This window comes from Ambystoma mexicanum, chromosome 10 (assembly GCF_040938575.1).
Source record: "Ambystoma mexicanum isolate Mex_15411 chromosome 10, UKY_AmexF1_1, whole genome shotgun sequence".
NCBI lineage: Eukaryota > Metazoa > Chordata > Amphibia > Caudata > Ambystomatidae > Ambystoma > Ambystoma mexicanum.
In genome coordinates this window covers 1374957958-1374974256 of record NC_090932.1, presented here as the reverse complement: position 1 = coordinate 1374974256, position 16299 = coordinate 1374957958, and the positions used below count along the sequence as shown (strand labels likewise).

General features: G+C 49.1%; 1 protein-coding gene across 2 annotated transcripts in view; it reads left to right on the top strand.

Annotated features, from left to right (window-relative positions):
* SGSM1 (small G protein signaling modulator 1) overlaps positions 1-16299 on the top strand; it is a 1887833-nt gene that overhangs the window by 1125331 nt on the left and 746203 nt on the right. For both annotated transcript variants that reach the window (XM_069619387.1, XM_069619388.1), the window contains exon 12: positions 14680-14809. In XM_069619387.1, the coding sequence (XP_069475488.1) occupies positions 14680-14809 (130 nt within the window). The remainder of the gene's footprint in view (positions 1-14679; positions 14810-16299) is intronic.

Sequence of the window (16299 nt, the reverse complement as noted above, 5' to 3'; positions counted from 1 at the left end):
GGGCCACGCCATAGATGCGGAGCGGCAGCGGGCGGAAGAGGCACAGCTCACGATGGTCAGGGCGGAGAACTCCATGCGGAGGGCCCTGAGGCGTGCCGAGTGCCTCGAGGCAATCCGCAGGGAGTTTGGGGGGAACATGTGGATGGCCCTGCGGACCCTCGGGGCCATGGAGGAGGAGCGCCTCCGGGACATTGAACTTGAGTTTGATGATGCCCTGGCCCGGAACATCCCAAAGTGAGCCGTCGGACTAGCCCGCTGCCCTTGTAAATAGTTCTATAGTTAGTGTTAGGTTTCCTTTGGTTTAGCATTTTTTTTGGACCTTTTGGACAATGGGCCACATTTTTGTATTTAGTTATTTTTGTTAGGTAGTGTTATTAGATAGGTTTCATTTCTTCGGTTGGGATCATGGACCCTGGATTGTTTATCTGTACATAGTTGACTTTTGGATTTTCAATTTTTATTATGATTTCGCCATGGAGCAATGGTTTTCGATTTTAATTTTCCATTGGATTTACTTTTGTGGACTGTGACTTTGGACACCTTTCCTTTGCATTATGATTTGTGGTTTTGCATTATTTCACGGACCTGCTGGTTTTTTTTTTAATTTCTATTATTGTTTGTTTATTTTTGATTCAATTTATGTTGCTTTTAATACATATTTTTTCTTCAAAGTTTCATGTGTAGTATCATCTCATTGGTTTCATGCATATCATGATATGGGTTTTGACATTCACTGACACCCATTGGGTGTATGTGAGGGACATGTGTTCATTTCCAAACTTGCAATTGGGCTTCTATCATGTTTTTGCCATTTCTAAGTGGGTGGATGCAATACTCGGGTGGGTGTTTGGCATTTGGAGGCTGACCATAAGGGCCAGGGATCTACATTGTGGTGACATGTTGGCTGGGGGATATGAGTGGGGGCCTGGTGGAGGCTGCCCCTGCACTGCTGGGGGGTGGGGGTGATAGGGGACATGAGTGGGGGCCTGGTGGAGGCTGCCCCTGCACTGCTGGGGGTGGGGGTGGTGGGAGACATGAGTGGGGGCCTGGTGGAGGCTGCCCCTGCACTGCTGGGGGGTGGGGGTGGTGGTAGACATGGGTGGGGGCCTGGTGGAGGCTGCCCCTGGTGGCTGGGGGGTGGGGGTGATAGGGGACATGAGTGGGGGCCTGGTGGAGGCTGCCCCTGGTGGCTGGGGGGTGGGGCTGATAGGGGACATGAGTGGGGGCCTGGTGGAGGCTGCCCCTGGTGGCTGGGGGGTGGTGGGAGACATGAGTGGGGGCCTGGTGGAGGCTGCCCCTGCACTGCTGGGGGTGGGGGTGGTGGTAGACATGGGTGGGGGCCTGGTGGAGGCTGCCCCTGGTGGCTGGGGGGTGGGGGTGCAGGGAGACATGAGTGGGGGCCTGGTGGAGGCTGCCCCTGCACTGCTGGGGGTGGGGGTGGTGGGAGACATGAGTGGGGGCCTGGTGGAGGCTGCCCCTGCACTGCTGGGGGGTGGGGGTGATAGGGGGCATGAGTGGGGGCCTGGTGGAGGCTGCCCCTGGTGGCTGGGGGGTGGGGGTGATAGGGGACATGAGTGGGGGCCTGGTGGAGGCTGCCCCTCCACTGCTGGGGCGTGGGGGTGGTGGTAGACATGGGTGGGGGCCTGGTGGAGGCTGCCCCTGGTGGCTGGGGGGTGGGGATGCAGGGAGACATGAGTGGGGGCCTGTTGGAGGCTGCCCCTGCACTGCTGGGGGGGTGGGGGTGGTGGGAGACCAGAGTGGGGGCCTGGTGGAGGCTGCCCCTGCACTGCTGGGGGGTGGGGGTGATAGGGGACATGAGTGGGGGCCTGGTGGAGGCTGCCCCTGGTGACTGGGGGTGGGGTGGTGGGAGACATGAGTGGGGGCCTGGTGGAGGCTGCCCCTGCACTGCTGGGGGTTGGGGGTGATAGGGGACATGAGTGGGGGCCTGGTGGAGGCTGCCCCTGGTGGCTGGGGGGTGGGGGTGTTAGGGGACATGAGTGGGGGCCTGGTGGAGGCTGCCCTGGTGGCTGGGGGGTGGGGGTGGTGGGAGACATGAGTGGGGGCCTGGTGGAGGCTGCCCCTGCACTGCTGTGGGGTGGGGGTGGTGGTAGACATGGGTGGGGGCCTGGTGGAGGCTGCCCCTGGTGGCTGGGGGTGGGGGTGCAGGGAGACATGAGTGGGGGCCTGGTGGAGGCTGCCCCTGCACTGCTGGGGGGTGGGGATGGTGGGACACATGAGTGGGGGCCTGGTGGAGGCTGCCCCTGCACTGCTGTGGGTTGGGGGTGGTGGTAGACATGGGAGGGGGCCTGGTGGAGGCTGCCCCTGGTGGCTGGGGGGTGGGAGTGCAGGGAGACATGAGTGGGGGCCTGGTGGAGGCTGCCCCCGCACTGCTGGGGGGTGGGGGTGGTGGGAGACATGTGTGGGGGCCTGGTGGAGGCTGCCCCTGCACTGCTGGGAGGTGGGGGTGGTGGGAGACATGAATGGGGGCCTGGTGGAGGCTGCCCCTGCACTGCTGGGGGGTGGGGGTGATAGGGGACATGAGTGGGGGCCTGGTGGAGGCTGCCCCTGCACTGCTGGGGGGTGGGGGTGATAGGGGACATGAGTGGGGGCCTGGTGGAGGCTGCCCCTGGTGGCTGGGGGGTGGGGGTGATAGGGGACATGAGTGGGGGCCTGGTGGAGGCTGCCCATGGTGGCTGGGGGTGGGGGTGATAGGGGACATGAGTGGGGGCCTGGTGGAGGCTGCCCCTGCACTGCTGGGGGTGGTGGTAGACATGGGTGGTGGCCTGGTGGATGCTGCCCCTGGTGGCTGGGGCGTGGGGGTGGTGGGAGACATGAGTGGGGGCCTGGTGGAGGCTGCCCCTGCACTGCTGGGGGGTGGGGGTGATGGGAGACATGAGTGGGGGCCTGGTGGAGGCTGCCCCTGGTGGCTGGGGGGGTGGGGGTGATGGGAGACATGGGTGGGGGCCTGGTGGAGGCTGCCCCTGCTGGCTGGGGGGTGGGGGTGCAGGGAGACATGAGTTGGACATGAGTGGGGGCCTGGTGGAGGCTGCCCCTGGTGGCTGGGGGGTGGGGTGATGGGAGACATGAGTGGGGGCCTGGTGGAGGCTGCCCCTGGTGGCTGGGGGGTGGGGGTGCAGGGAGACATGAGTTGGACATGAGTGGGGGCCTGGTGGAGGCTGCCCCTGATGGCTGGGGGTGGGGGTGATGGGAGACATGGGTGGGGGCCTGGTGGAGGCTGCCCCTGGTGGCTGGGGGGTGGGGTGCAGGGAGACATGAGTTGGACATGAGTGGGGGCCTGGTGGAGGCTGCCCCTGGTGGCTGGGGGTGGGGGTGATGGGAGACATGAGTGGGGGCCTGGTGGAGGCTGCTCCTGGGGGGTGGGGGTGATGGGAGACATGGGTGGGGGCCTGGTGGAGGCTGCCCCTGGTGGCTGGGGGTGCAGGGGGACATGCGTTGGTGGGCAGTAGTGCAAGGTGACATGTGGGTTGGCTGGGGGGCATGGCCATGGTGGATGGGGTGCCTGCAGGACATGTGCAGGGTAGGCCCCTGTGGTGTGGGCCACCTGCAGGGGCCGTGGAGGGTGTAGAGGGAACACCTGGGAGGACCCACACGTACCCTGATGGAATCGCGTGTGATACTTCCCGCGCACCCCTGAAATACACGTACCCTACTGATTTTGCGTGTGATACTTCCCGCGCACCCCTGAAATACATGTACCCTGCTGTTTTTGCGTGTGATACTTCCTGTGCACCCCTGGAATACACGTACCCTGCTGTTTTTGCGTGTGATACTTCCCGCGCACCCCTGGAATCCACGTACCCTGATGGAATCGCATGTGATACTTCCCGCGCACCCCTGAGATACACGTACCCTGCTGCTTTTGCGTGTGATACTTCCCGCGCACCCCTGAAATACACGTACCCTGCTGTTTTTGCGTGTGATACTTCCCGCGCACCCCTGGAATACACGTACCTTGGTGGAATCGCGTGTGATACTTCCCGCGCACCCCTGAGATACACGTACCCTGCTGCTTTTGTGTGTGATACTTCCCGCGCACCCCTGAAATACACGTACCCTGCTGCTTTTGCGTGTGATACTTCCCGCGCACCCCTGAAATACACGTACCCTGCTGCTTTTGCGTGTGATACTTCCCGTGCACCCCTGGAATACACGTACCCTGCTGTTTTTGAGTGTGATACTTCCCGCGCACCCCTGGAATACACTGTAACGCTCACCTGGCTCCCACGGAGGCGCTGGTCTGGTCTGGGTTGCTGTGGCCTCTTCAAGCGTGATGCGCAGAATTCGGACCACCGATTGAGCAGGACCCCCAAATCTTGCTTGTCTGGCCCGTAGGAATATCCTTCTGCAGATGAGAAAGGGGATTAACTGTCTGCTGAATAGTGTGCTTGCTCCCCCCTTTCCCCCTTCGTTCTTCTCTTACTTCCTCCAAAACCCCCGGTTTAAGCTCACCTTATGGTTTGGAAGGATGAACTCTCCATCCTGCTTCTGGTGCAGGGGCGCGCGTTTGTCCAGTTACTTCACTGGTTTTCAGAATGGCGCTGAAACATCCACTTGACTTTTCTGAGCGATACGCCGTAAGTATGAAGATGCAAAAGTTCAAGTGTGAGCCTCCTTTTATGTTGTTTTTTTCTGTCCTTTATTTCAGGTGCAGAACAAAGGCGATGCGTTGAGGGGTTAAATTGCCGGTGGTAAATCAGGTGAGTTAGTGATGGGGGCGACCCCTCTAAATGTCTTTATAATTCCCCAGTAATGTCTTTTGTCCTTTCCCCATAGGGGCCGGGGTGCGGTACCTGCCAAAGATGCGGCGCCGACCCGAGATGTGGAATGGTTCACCAAGAAAAGCCGGTAAGTAATATGGCTGAAAATTCGGCTTTCCTCTTGTGTTCCCTTGCTCACCTTTTGTCTCTTCTTCTCTCCCCTAGGTGCAGAGATGTGGCGACTAGTGCTGAGAGCCGCGATGGAGACGGGCGGCGTCTCGGGAACAGGTGAGTGAAGCGCGGCGCTGCAGCGAGCAACGCGGTACTTTTAAATGGAAGTCTTCCTACAGGGATGCTGGCGTGAAGATTTCGGATGCAGGTAAGAAGGTTGAATAAGTTCTTGGTTTTCACCTTTCTCTTCTCTTATTCCCTTACAGGTGTTCCAGGTTCGAGGCGGGCGTGGCTGGACTCCAGGTGCAGGAGCAGACACGGTGAGCGTTCAGCTGCTGGGATGCAGAACAACGCGAAGCATGTGTGGCTGTCCGGGCGTGGCTTAAATAGCTTTGGAAGAAGTTCCTGGTGAGTATTCTTCCACAGCCCCACCCAAGTAACAAAATAGTTCCTTCAGAAAAATAGTCCCTCCTAAGCCTCATTTGGCTTGGTTCTTCATGCAGCATGGACTGCATCAGGTGAGTGGGCAGCATGGTCTGCTTCAGGTAAGTGCACCAAACACTTCCCCTTATGAGCCTGGCGCCTATGGCGCCAGGACTGATGTCCAACATGAGCCTGGCACCAACGGCGCCAGGACAGAGTCCAAAGAGCCCCTATAAAGGGCCGCTGGGCTTTTACCCGGGGGCGTGATGCCTGCTCCCGGGGGTGCTGGGCCTGGCCTGGTGCTCCGGGGGTAGGCATCATGACATACACGTACTCTGATGGAATCGCATATGATACTTCCTGCGCACCCGAGATACACGTACCCTGCTGCTTTTGCGTGTGATACTTCCCGCGCACCCCTGAAATACACGTACCCTGCTGTTTTTGCGTGTGATACTTCCCGTGCACCCCTGGAATACACGTACCCTGCTGTTTTTGCGTGTGATACTTCCCGCGCACCCCTGGAATCCACGTACCCTGATGGAATCGCATGTGATACTTCCCGCGCACCCCTGAGATACACGTACCCTGCTGCTTTTGCGTGTGATACTTCCCGCGCACCCCTGAAATACACGTACCCTGCTGTTTTTGCGTGTGATACTTCCCGCGCACCCCTGGAATACACGTACCCTGATGGAATCGCGTGTGATACTTCCCACGCACCCCTGAGATACACGTACCCTGCTGCTTTTGTGTGTGATACTTCCCGCGCACCCCTGAAATACACGTACCCTGCTGCTTTTGCGTGTGATACTTCCCGTGCACCCCTGGAATACACGTACCCTGCTGTTTTTGCGTGTGATTCTTCCCGCGCACCCCTGGAATCCACGTACCCTGATGGAATCGCATGTGATACTTCCCGCGCACCCCTGAGATACACGTACCCTGCTGCTTTTGCGTGTGATACTTCCCGCGCACCCCTGAAATACACGTACCCTGCTGTTTTTGCGTGTGATACTTCCCGCGCACCCCTGGAATACACGTACCCTGATGGAATCGCGTGTGATACTTCCCGCGCACCCCTGAGATACACGTACCCTGCTGCTTTTGTGTGTGATACTTCCCGCGCACCCCTGAAATACACGTACCCTGCTGCTTTTGCGTGTGATACTTCCCGCGCACCCCTGAAATACACGTACCCTGCTGCTTTTGCGTGTGATACTTCCCGTGCACCCCTGGAATACACGTGCCCTGCTGTTTTTGAGTGTGATACTTCCCGCGCACCCCTGGAATACACTGTAACGCTCACCTGGCTCCCACGGAGGCGCTGGTCTGGGTTGCTGTGGCCTCTTCAAGCGTGATGCGCAGAATTCGGACCACCGATTGAGCAGGACCCCCAAATCTTGCTTGTCTGGCCCGTAGGAATATCCTTCTGCAGATGAGAAAGGGGATTAACTGTCTGCTGAATAGTGTGCTTGCTCCCCCCTTTCCCCCTTCGTTCTTCTCTGACTTCCTCCAAAACCCCCGGTTTAAGCTCACCTTATGGTTTGGAAGGATGAACTCTCCATCCTGCTTCTGGTGCAGGGGCGCGCGTTCGTCCAGTTACTTCACTGGTTTTCAGAATGGCGCTGAAACATCCACTTGACTTTTCTGAGCGATACGCCGTAAGTATGAAGATGCAAAAGTTCAAGTGTGAGCCTCCTTTTATGTTGTTTTTTCTGTCCTTTATTTCAGGTGCAGAACAAAGGCGATGCGTTGAGGGGTTAAATTGCCGGTGGTAAATCAGGTGAGTTAGTGATGGGGGCGACCCCTCTAAATGTCTTTATAATTCCCCAGTAATGTCTTTTGTCCTTTCCCCATAGGGGCCGGGGTGCGGTACCTGCCAAAGATGCGGCGCCGACCCGAGATGTGGAATGGTTCACCAAGAAAAGCCGGTAAGTAATATGGCTGAAAATTTGGCTTTCCTCTTGTGTTCCCTTGCTCACCTTTTGTCTCTTCTTCTCTCCCCTAGGTGCAGAGATGTGGCGACTAGTGCTGAGAGCCGCGATGGAGACGGGCGGCGTCTCGGGAACAGGTGAGTGAAGCGCGGCGCTGCAGCGAGCAACGCGGTACTTTTAAATGGAAGTCTTCCTTCAGGGATGCTGGCGTGAAGATTTCGGATGTAGGTAAGAAGGTTGAATAAGTTCTTGGTTTTCACCTTTCTCTTCTCTTATTCCCTTACAGGTGTTCCAGGTTCGAGGCGGGCGTGGCTGGAGTGCAGGTGCAGGAGCAGACACGGTGAGCGTTCAGCTGCTGGGATGCAGAATAACGCGAAGCATGTGTGGCTGTCCGGGCGTGGCTTAAATAGCTTTGGAAGAAGTTCCAGGTGAGTATTCTTCCACAGCCCCACCCAAGTAACAAAATAGTTCCTTCAGAAAAATAGTCCCTCCTAAGCCTCATTTGGCTTGGTTCTTCATGCAGCATGGTCTGCATCAGGTGAGTGTGCAGCATGGTCTGCTTCAGGTAAGTGCACCAAACACTTCCCCTTATGAGCCTGGCGCCTATGGCGCCAGGACTGATGTCCAACATGAGCCTGGCACCAACGGCGCCAGGACAGAGTCCAAAGAGCCCCTATAAAGGGCCGCTGGGCTTTTACCCGGGGGCGTGATGCCTGCTCCCGGGGGTGCTGGGCCTGACCTGGTGCTCCGGGGGTAGGCATCATGACATACACGTACCCTGATGGAATCGCGTGTGATACTTCCCGCGCACCCGAGATACACGTACCCTGCTGCTTTTGCGTGTGATACTTCCCGCGCACCCCTGAAAAACACGTACCCTGCTGTTTTTGCGTGTGATACTTCCCGCGCACCCCTGGAATACACGTACCCTGATGGAATCGCGTGTGATACTTCCCGCGCACCCCTGAGATACACGTACCCTGCTGCTTTTGCGTGTGATACTTCCCGCGCACCCCTGAAATACACGTACCCTGCTGCTTTTGCGTGTGATACTTCCCGCGCACCCCTGAAATACACATACCCTGCTGCTTTTGCGTGTGTTACTTCCCACGCATCCCTGATGCACACGTACACAGGACAATCGCATGTGGAACTTCCCGCGAACCACTGAAATCCACGTTCCCCGCTTGGCGTTTGCTGTTTGCCAGCCCTGTGAACTGGTCCAGGGTTAGGGCAGCCCTTTGCGCTTATTTGGGGATTTTGAAGGCTTTTCCTTGCGCGAGGGCATTCTTGGGGGCGTAACTGGCGCTGCTGCAGGGTCGCTGCGCCACGCTGCGCCACGGCTGGTTTTGGATGCGAAAATCCATGAATACGCTGTGCGCGGAAATCGATTTTAGCGCACGCGGCTGGCGCAGACATTCGCACGGGCACGCTGTGCGCCAGCCGCGTGTGCCACTTTTGTGCGAATTTCTATGAATTACCCTGTATGTGTGTCTGGGGGGAGATAACTGGTTTGCCAAACCAGCTGACAGATATGTCTGTGCCAAGAGTTTGGCGTGCATAAATTAATGCATGGAGAAAACCTGAGGAAAGAAGAAAAGGAGGGGAAGAGGATTAAGTTCCTACGTGTGAGTTAAGTGGTATTCACCATAACCTTTAAGGTCAATATGGATTAGGACTGTAATGTCCCTGTGTGGATTCATCTTTATTTTAAACCACTGGGTAATCTAATCAATGCTTTATTACCTTCCCACCTTAAGCCACAGACAGAAGCGGTAGGGCCTGAAATGGCTACTGTCTTACATGCGCAGCTTAAACGCAACGTTAATGTTATTCTTGTGTTAGTGGTCTATGTATGGATTAAGAAAGCTTGGAAATGTGAGTATGAGTAGTATTTATAGGCAATTATATATTACAACCAAATATTGCGAAAGGGCAACTTTGTGGCAGAATGGAGAGTTTGTACAACAAATGGGACTCCTGAATGACCAGAGGAAGGTATAAGTGAAGCGTTTAAGCAATCTCTGTGTAGCAAATATATCAGCACATTTAAGTCATTAGTCCCTTGTTGTGAGTATTTTAGGAAAGCGCAAAATGTATGCCACGTTATTAGGATTTTAACCAATTTGTATGGTCTCCAGGTACTCTGGCAGATATGAAAACAAATAGGTGGGTATGATTAATGTGGAGAAGAGGGACTATGTAGTTAATAGGCGCAACTGTACAGTCTGGCAAAACACTGTCCAGATACTTGTATGTTATGGTATATTACTCTGCTTTTGAACTGTACCAAATCACCACTGTACTAGTTTGAAAGACTTGACCAAGGCGTATTATGCACTCACCCAGCATCACCAGGCCGTAGTCTACTGGGAAGACTATTATGAGCAAGGGCGAAGTAAGAGTGAGAGAAAGCAGGAAAGGACTTTGCAGACACAGAAAGGGAGTTAGGGGGGCTGCATTCTTGTATTAGTATGGATGCATGTTCATGCATCATATATGGATATTGTCTTGGGAGAGTTGACACAGAATGGTATTTGTTGAGCTAATTTTAGCACTGGAATGCCAAGGCTGTTTTGGAATATTATAAAACAATAATCAAGTAATGCTGGGTGTTTGAGGGACTTGAGAGTGTGCTCTGGCAATCCTGTTAAGTATGTATGCTTAAAACACCTTCAGTGTCTTTTTATGGTACCTCAGATAAATTCCTGAACACTAGGACACGCGAGAAGTGAATGTTGCTGGTAAAAAAAGGTAAGGGAGGGTGATGGACAGAGTTGATAAAGTAAATATGTTATGTCATGACATTGATGAAAATAAGCTGATTTGCTTGTTCTTTGTAGCAATTAAAGTCACTGCAAGGCTACCTCACAACACTGAGGAATCAGGAAGGAAACCTGACTGAAAGCTTGCAATGTAAATACTACTGTCCTAAGAGAAGCAATGGACAGCCTCTCAGCCCCAAACACACAGACAACAAACATTGGCTTCTTAACACCTAGGTGCATATATTCCCTCAGTGGGTGGAGGTGTATCACACTCGTAAGGCAGCTGTTTTGAAGGCATCAATTCAAGATTAAATTCTAGGTTTGAGGTATCCGTGATTATCATCAGTGATAGAGTGACCCACTTTATTGAAAAACTAATCCTGGAGCTATGTAAGATACTGAATATACAACAAATGCCCCACTCTCTGTACCGCACACAATCAGTGGGGTTGATAGAACACCAAAATGGGATAATCAAAGGGATAATATCAAAGATATGTCCGAAAACTGGCTTTAAGTGGCCCGGCACACTTCCACTAGCTTTTATGTATAATAAGGAAGGTACCAGTAGATAAACAAGTTCAAGTGCCTATGTGATACTGGTAGACCGATGAGATTACTGGAAAATCCACAGGTGCCTTTGAATGGGGGCAATGCAGTCAGCGGATGACGTGGTTCTGCAATTATGCAAAGTCTTAGTGAAAACTGTTTATGTTGTCTATCAGCAGGCGCAATGAGCTTTACAGAAGGGTGAAACTACACCCTACCATCATTTCCAACCAGTGCTATTGTTAAGACGCATAAAGGAAGAGCTGCCTAGACTAGCGCTGGATGGGCGCCTTTCAGATTTTACTGATGACAAGGACTGCCATCTGCTGTCTGGATGTACCCACCTGGATCCACGCAGTGACATGCCAAGCAGAAACACTGTCAGACATTAGGCCAGATGGATATACGTGAACAGGTACACAGCAGGATCATACAAAGGAAATCAAATGGAACAAGGACAATCATCAGAGAGCTGGTATGGTTGAACGATAAATTAAGAGGGGACATGTACTTTGATTGGACACTAACTGATAGGATAGATACAGCAGTAGTGTCTGCAATCGGTTTGTCTGCTCACGGAAGCCAAACAACAGTAAAACAGTGTTATAATTTCTATATAGACAAACATAGGCAGTTACACAATGAGAAACCTTCACAAGAAAAAATGAGACTGTCAGCATAAGATGCTTTTTAAGAAAACCCTGATTTGTATGGACATACAGAAAATATTGTTCTGTGTTTCTAAAGCAACAGACTATATTGTGGACATGTATCGCATCCATAAAGCGCTCTATAAATAAATAAATAAATAAATAAATAAATAAATAAATAAACAAATGCCATAGCATTGAAAATGTGCCCAACGGAACAGGTCCAGAAAAGGTGACTATTTTAAATGCCATGTTTGGCACAATACATTTAATTCTGCCCATCTAAGCGTCCAAGTGAGTTCTCATTTTCCCAGTTACTCAACAGGTTCAACAATCAGATTGACCCAACAGAAGAACATGCTGTTGAGTAAGAGACAAAATCAGGGGTATCTTTAAGGCTGGGTCGGGACGACCTAATTTCAGTGACCTCTGCATGGCATAGAGAAAGAGGAAACAGGAGAAGTTGGACATGTTCCGGAAACTATTAAGTTTAGTAACTGGATCCTAGCCCACACAGACAGATGCAATTCTGGGGGTGTTCAAGATGATAGTCTTGTTTTCAAAATCACTGGGTGTACAATATTACCTGAACGATCAACTAAGATCCATTTGGTATGACGTCATCCATCAGACTTGTCCTGACACACTGAAGGAAGATGCAGGGGTCCCAAACCAGCTGTGACCATGGTGTCGACCATAGAAGTATACCAGTTGGCAGTGTATTGTTGAAGATAAATTGTGTTTGGAGAGCACATATGGGCCCATTAAAGATATATGGGCCCCCACTAACAACCTGAATCTGGTCAGGCTCTGACTGGGATTGGAGTGTCCACCAAGACATCTGTTAAATACCAATCCTGTTAGAGGAAAATCACTATGTACTGAACATGCCTGAAATGAAGCCAGACCTGTGTATTGGCCTAGTTGTTGAATTTACTTTATGGCCTACAACACCACTGTAAGTCCAATGTATAGAATAGGTCAATATAATAACTGTGTCACAAAGGATATGCTGGGAAGGCCCTTGGAGAGATTTGATGCTGAATGGCACTCGTATGATAGCTGTGTGCAACCTAAAGGTAATCTTGAACATGATTTAAGTTTACCATACTGATTTAACGACATGCCATCAATTGTCCCACAATGTTCTGATACAATGTTCAATAACGTTATAAAATGAGTGATGATTGAATAAATATGGTCCCATACCATTTTGAGAATTTGAGAAATCTATTGCAAGAAATCTGTGAATTAAAACAGAAGGGACAGCCCTAGAAAGGGATAGGACTATGGGCTTACTAGAAATAAACACACATGGGGGGAGTCCTACCCTTAATTTTCATTGTTTGTATTCCATTTAGACAAACAAAATCTAGTTTTAGTTATATATTGTACATATTAGCAACTGCTTAATTGTACCTGCAATACATTATTATAATGTTTCTTTTTAGACTTGAGTCTTTTCAACCAGATTCATAGACTTGTTAGTGTGCCGAAACGTCCAGGGACCTAACACTGTCTGTACATAGACTGCCCCCCTTACTAGAATTGTTGATTGAATTCCAGACGTAAACCTAGCATTAGGCCACCCTTTTCTTTTGTGCCTGGCATTGCAACTATTGCTGTATAGATTACTTAATTGTGATTCTTATTGGATTATGCTTAACTGTTTACACTCACAGGTCACTGGAGGTGAAGGTGCAACACAAATACCACTTCTCACTAACAAGTCTATAAATCTGGTTGAAAAGACTCAAGTCTAAAAAGAAATATTATAATAATGTATTGCAGAAATCTATTGATTTGAAAAATATTAAGAAAATGAAAAAAAATGACCTAGGAGAAAAAACAAAGTAAAAAAAGAACAGCAAATTGATAAATTCTGTATGATTTTGAATGTTGTAACTGTGTGTTTGCTCTTTGATTGTGAAAATGATACGCACGGTACAATTAAGCAGTTGCTAATATGTACAATATATGACTAAAACTAGATTTTGTTTGTCTAAATGGAAAACAAACAATGGAAATTAAGGGTAGGACACCCCGCCTGTGTTTAGACATCTGTGAATTAACTGATGTCAAAAAACAATTGCATTTCTATATATCAGAGAAACAAAATACCATGAAAAAGAAAGATTTTGAACTAGCTAGGAGAACACTTAAAATATGCACAATGTTGGATGTAAACTGTCACATGACCGAGTGGGTGAAGTTGGTTGGCCCTAATAATTGGATCATATTTCTCATTGATTTCTACTCTTGTAATTGTTATATTTTCGTTCTGTTTCTGGTGCTTAGGGAGTGTGAAGCGAGAGCAATCCATATTCGTAATGAACGCATGCTGCCCTTTATTGTTAGCAGCATTGAGTTGAAATATGGAAATACCTTGGAAGAATGTACCATTGAACCAACTAGACGAGGTGAAGAGAGTATGCAAATAATGCAGATAGAATGTGCATTAAGCACTCATCTGCTTGTGTTCTAAATGTAACTGTTTATGTAATAACACAAAACACCCTTATATATACACTAATAAAGCTTGATAGATAGTGGTTTGATTAGACCCTTGAGGAGTTATGAATGGGACACGAAAGAGTGTGAAGATGCACGCGCAAAACATAAAATAAAATGAAGGTTTGTGCGCTAAAGCGCAAATGTCGAAGCTGGTGGAATTTTACTTTAGGTCATAGGATGTACATGAGTGTCGGGCTGTGCAGAGCAGCAGCCATCATTGGGGCTATGAGATGCAGGAGCTGCAAACCAGCTGAGGGGTGGTGGTGCAGGCTAAACAGTGATTGGTTGGCAAGTGCTCAGGTGCTCATAAGGCTTTGTGAGGGTGAAGTGAGCCACAATCAACATGGGTGGTCTGTGCGGTGTTACATCAAGCTTAGACGGTCAAGATGTACTGTCAGCAGCACCATTATTGTCAGCAAGTCCATTATTAATGTAACACACTAAATGTATCATACTGATTTTCTAGATGGAGTTCATTCATAGTGAAGCAGGTCTGACATGGAAAAAGAGACCAGAAACTATATTCTTAAATATAAATTATCTAGATTGTGCGCTATCTAGGACATTTTGATTTTAATTGGAACTTTTCTATTGAGATGAGCCATTGATGCCAAATTGGAAAACTATGATGTAACCAATCATTTTCACTGATGTTTCTTTCTGGAATACATCTGTAATCCATAGAATGGTTTTCAATATGTTTTCACAACCACCTAAATACTGTAATGGTAATAGATAAGGCACAAGTAGTAATATGTAATTCCATTGCTGCATTTTGAAATGTAAAGCACAATTTACAGTAGTTTGACAGTTTGTCATTGGTAATATGCTGTTGTATTTCATATCCACGGTCTGCCCTTTTGTTTATTATATAGATAGGTAAAGCATGATTTTGGATCTGATGACTTTTACATGCGTTTTTATATTTGGTATTTCAAATAATTTCTAGGGCAAAGTTTTTCCAAAGCTGAGAAAAAGAAGTCCCCAGGGATCTTCTGAGTCAACCTCAGATAAGGAGGATGATGAAGCGACAGACTATGTTTTCAGGATATTGTATCCAGGATCTCAGGCTGACTTTGGTAAGTCAATTAATTTCCTGCAGTTTTGATACATGTACTGTATGTAGATGAATGTGTATGCACATATAAAGTATGAATACTTTTTTCGTGAGGGTTAGTTATAAAGATTTTATTTATATGACTGGTATAACAACCCCTTTCTTTTAAACTATGATCCATCACCAGGCCCCTATGTCCCTGTGGATAACCAGACGTGACAAATAGTACACGTTACCCTCTATTTTAAATTTGGCACATACCTATCCACCCTTAGTCTTTGCAGAATTATACATGGTTTGTAGTATGTGAATTAGTATTGTAATTCCACCTTTTCGATTATTTCCTCAACCATCCACTAAGATTTAGCATACTTGCTTTGTCAATTGCCATTAGGGTTTCTTGCAGATGGGTAATGAACTAGTAAAACCTATTAAGATTAGAGTATACTTTTTGATTTTATTTCGGCAAGCTCATTGATCCTCTTCTAATTCCAAGACATTATTCTAGCACCAATTCTGGAATGCAGAATGTAACATTATTCCAAAGGTCTGAAATAAACAAAATACCAAGTCAAGCCACTCCGAAGGAGTTCATCTCAAGTAACATTACAGTTAGATTGGAGAGAACCAAAAGAACTGGTCAACGTGACATTTCCACAATCATTTTCAAATGTGTTTTTAGGTTTCATTTGTTCTCTTCATTTTAATCAAGTTTTCCTTATTTAAAGCATACAAACCAGACGAGAGTAGATTCATAAAAACACTGGGACCAAATGTACGGACCATATGTAAAACAAGATCTACTCCAAGTGGCAGGCTTCACAAATGTAAAGTGCTGTCTTGCAATCAACAAAATGGATATTGCAATGTGCAATTGCCATGTCAAATCACACACAGTGCAATTGCTTGAGACTTGCAAAGTAGCTTAGACAAAAAGTGAGTTTTAAACCTTCCTTGCAGCTCACATAGAAATGTATATATGGTTTCTTTCTGCTTGTGCACAACACGGGTCAAGGGTACATATGAGGTGCATGGAACCAACGTCCCAACTATTCCTGCCCCCTTCATAAGTTAAACAAAAGAAAAGGACTCTTACAGAGAGTCTGATACAATTGGATCAGTGGTAATCATGCATGCTATAGCCTGACATGTTACTCATTCTGCCCAAATCTTACATACTCTAAGCAGTCACTGGCCAATTCAGTAGTAACTCATTTCCACCAAATCTCAATCCAGCTCCACTGACACCACCTTCTTCCATCCACATAAGAGGATGCAAGGCTGTATGGCTTTTTCTAGGTTTCTCAATCTTCAGCCACTTCCACACAACATCATTAGATATTGTGCTCCCTATATCTCTCTTTCCACAAAGAAAAGCACACTCATCTCTCAAACCATTTCTGTTGGTGCAGATTAACCATTCATGTTTTTCTTGAGGTTTCCCAATCAGCAAGTTCTCCCAAGATGCGGATATGCATTAGGAAATATTGGCCACATCTTGCATTGCCTGAC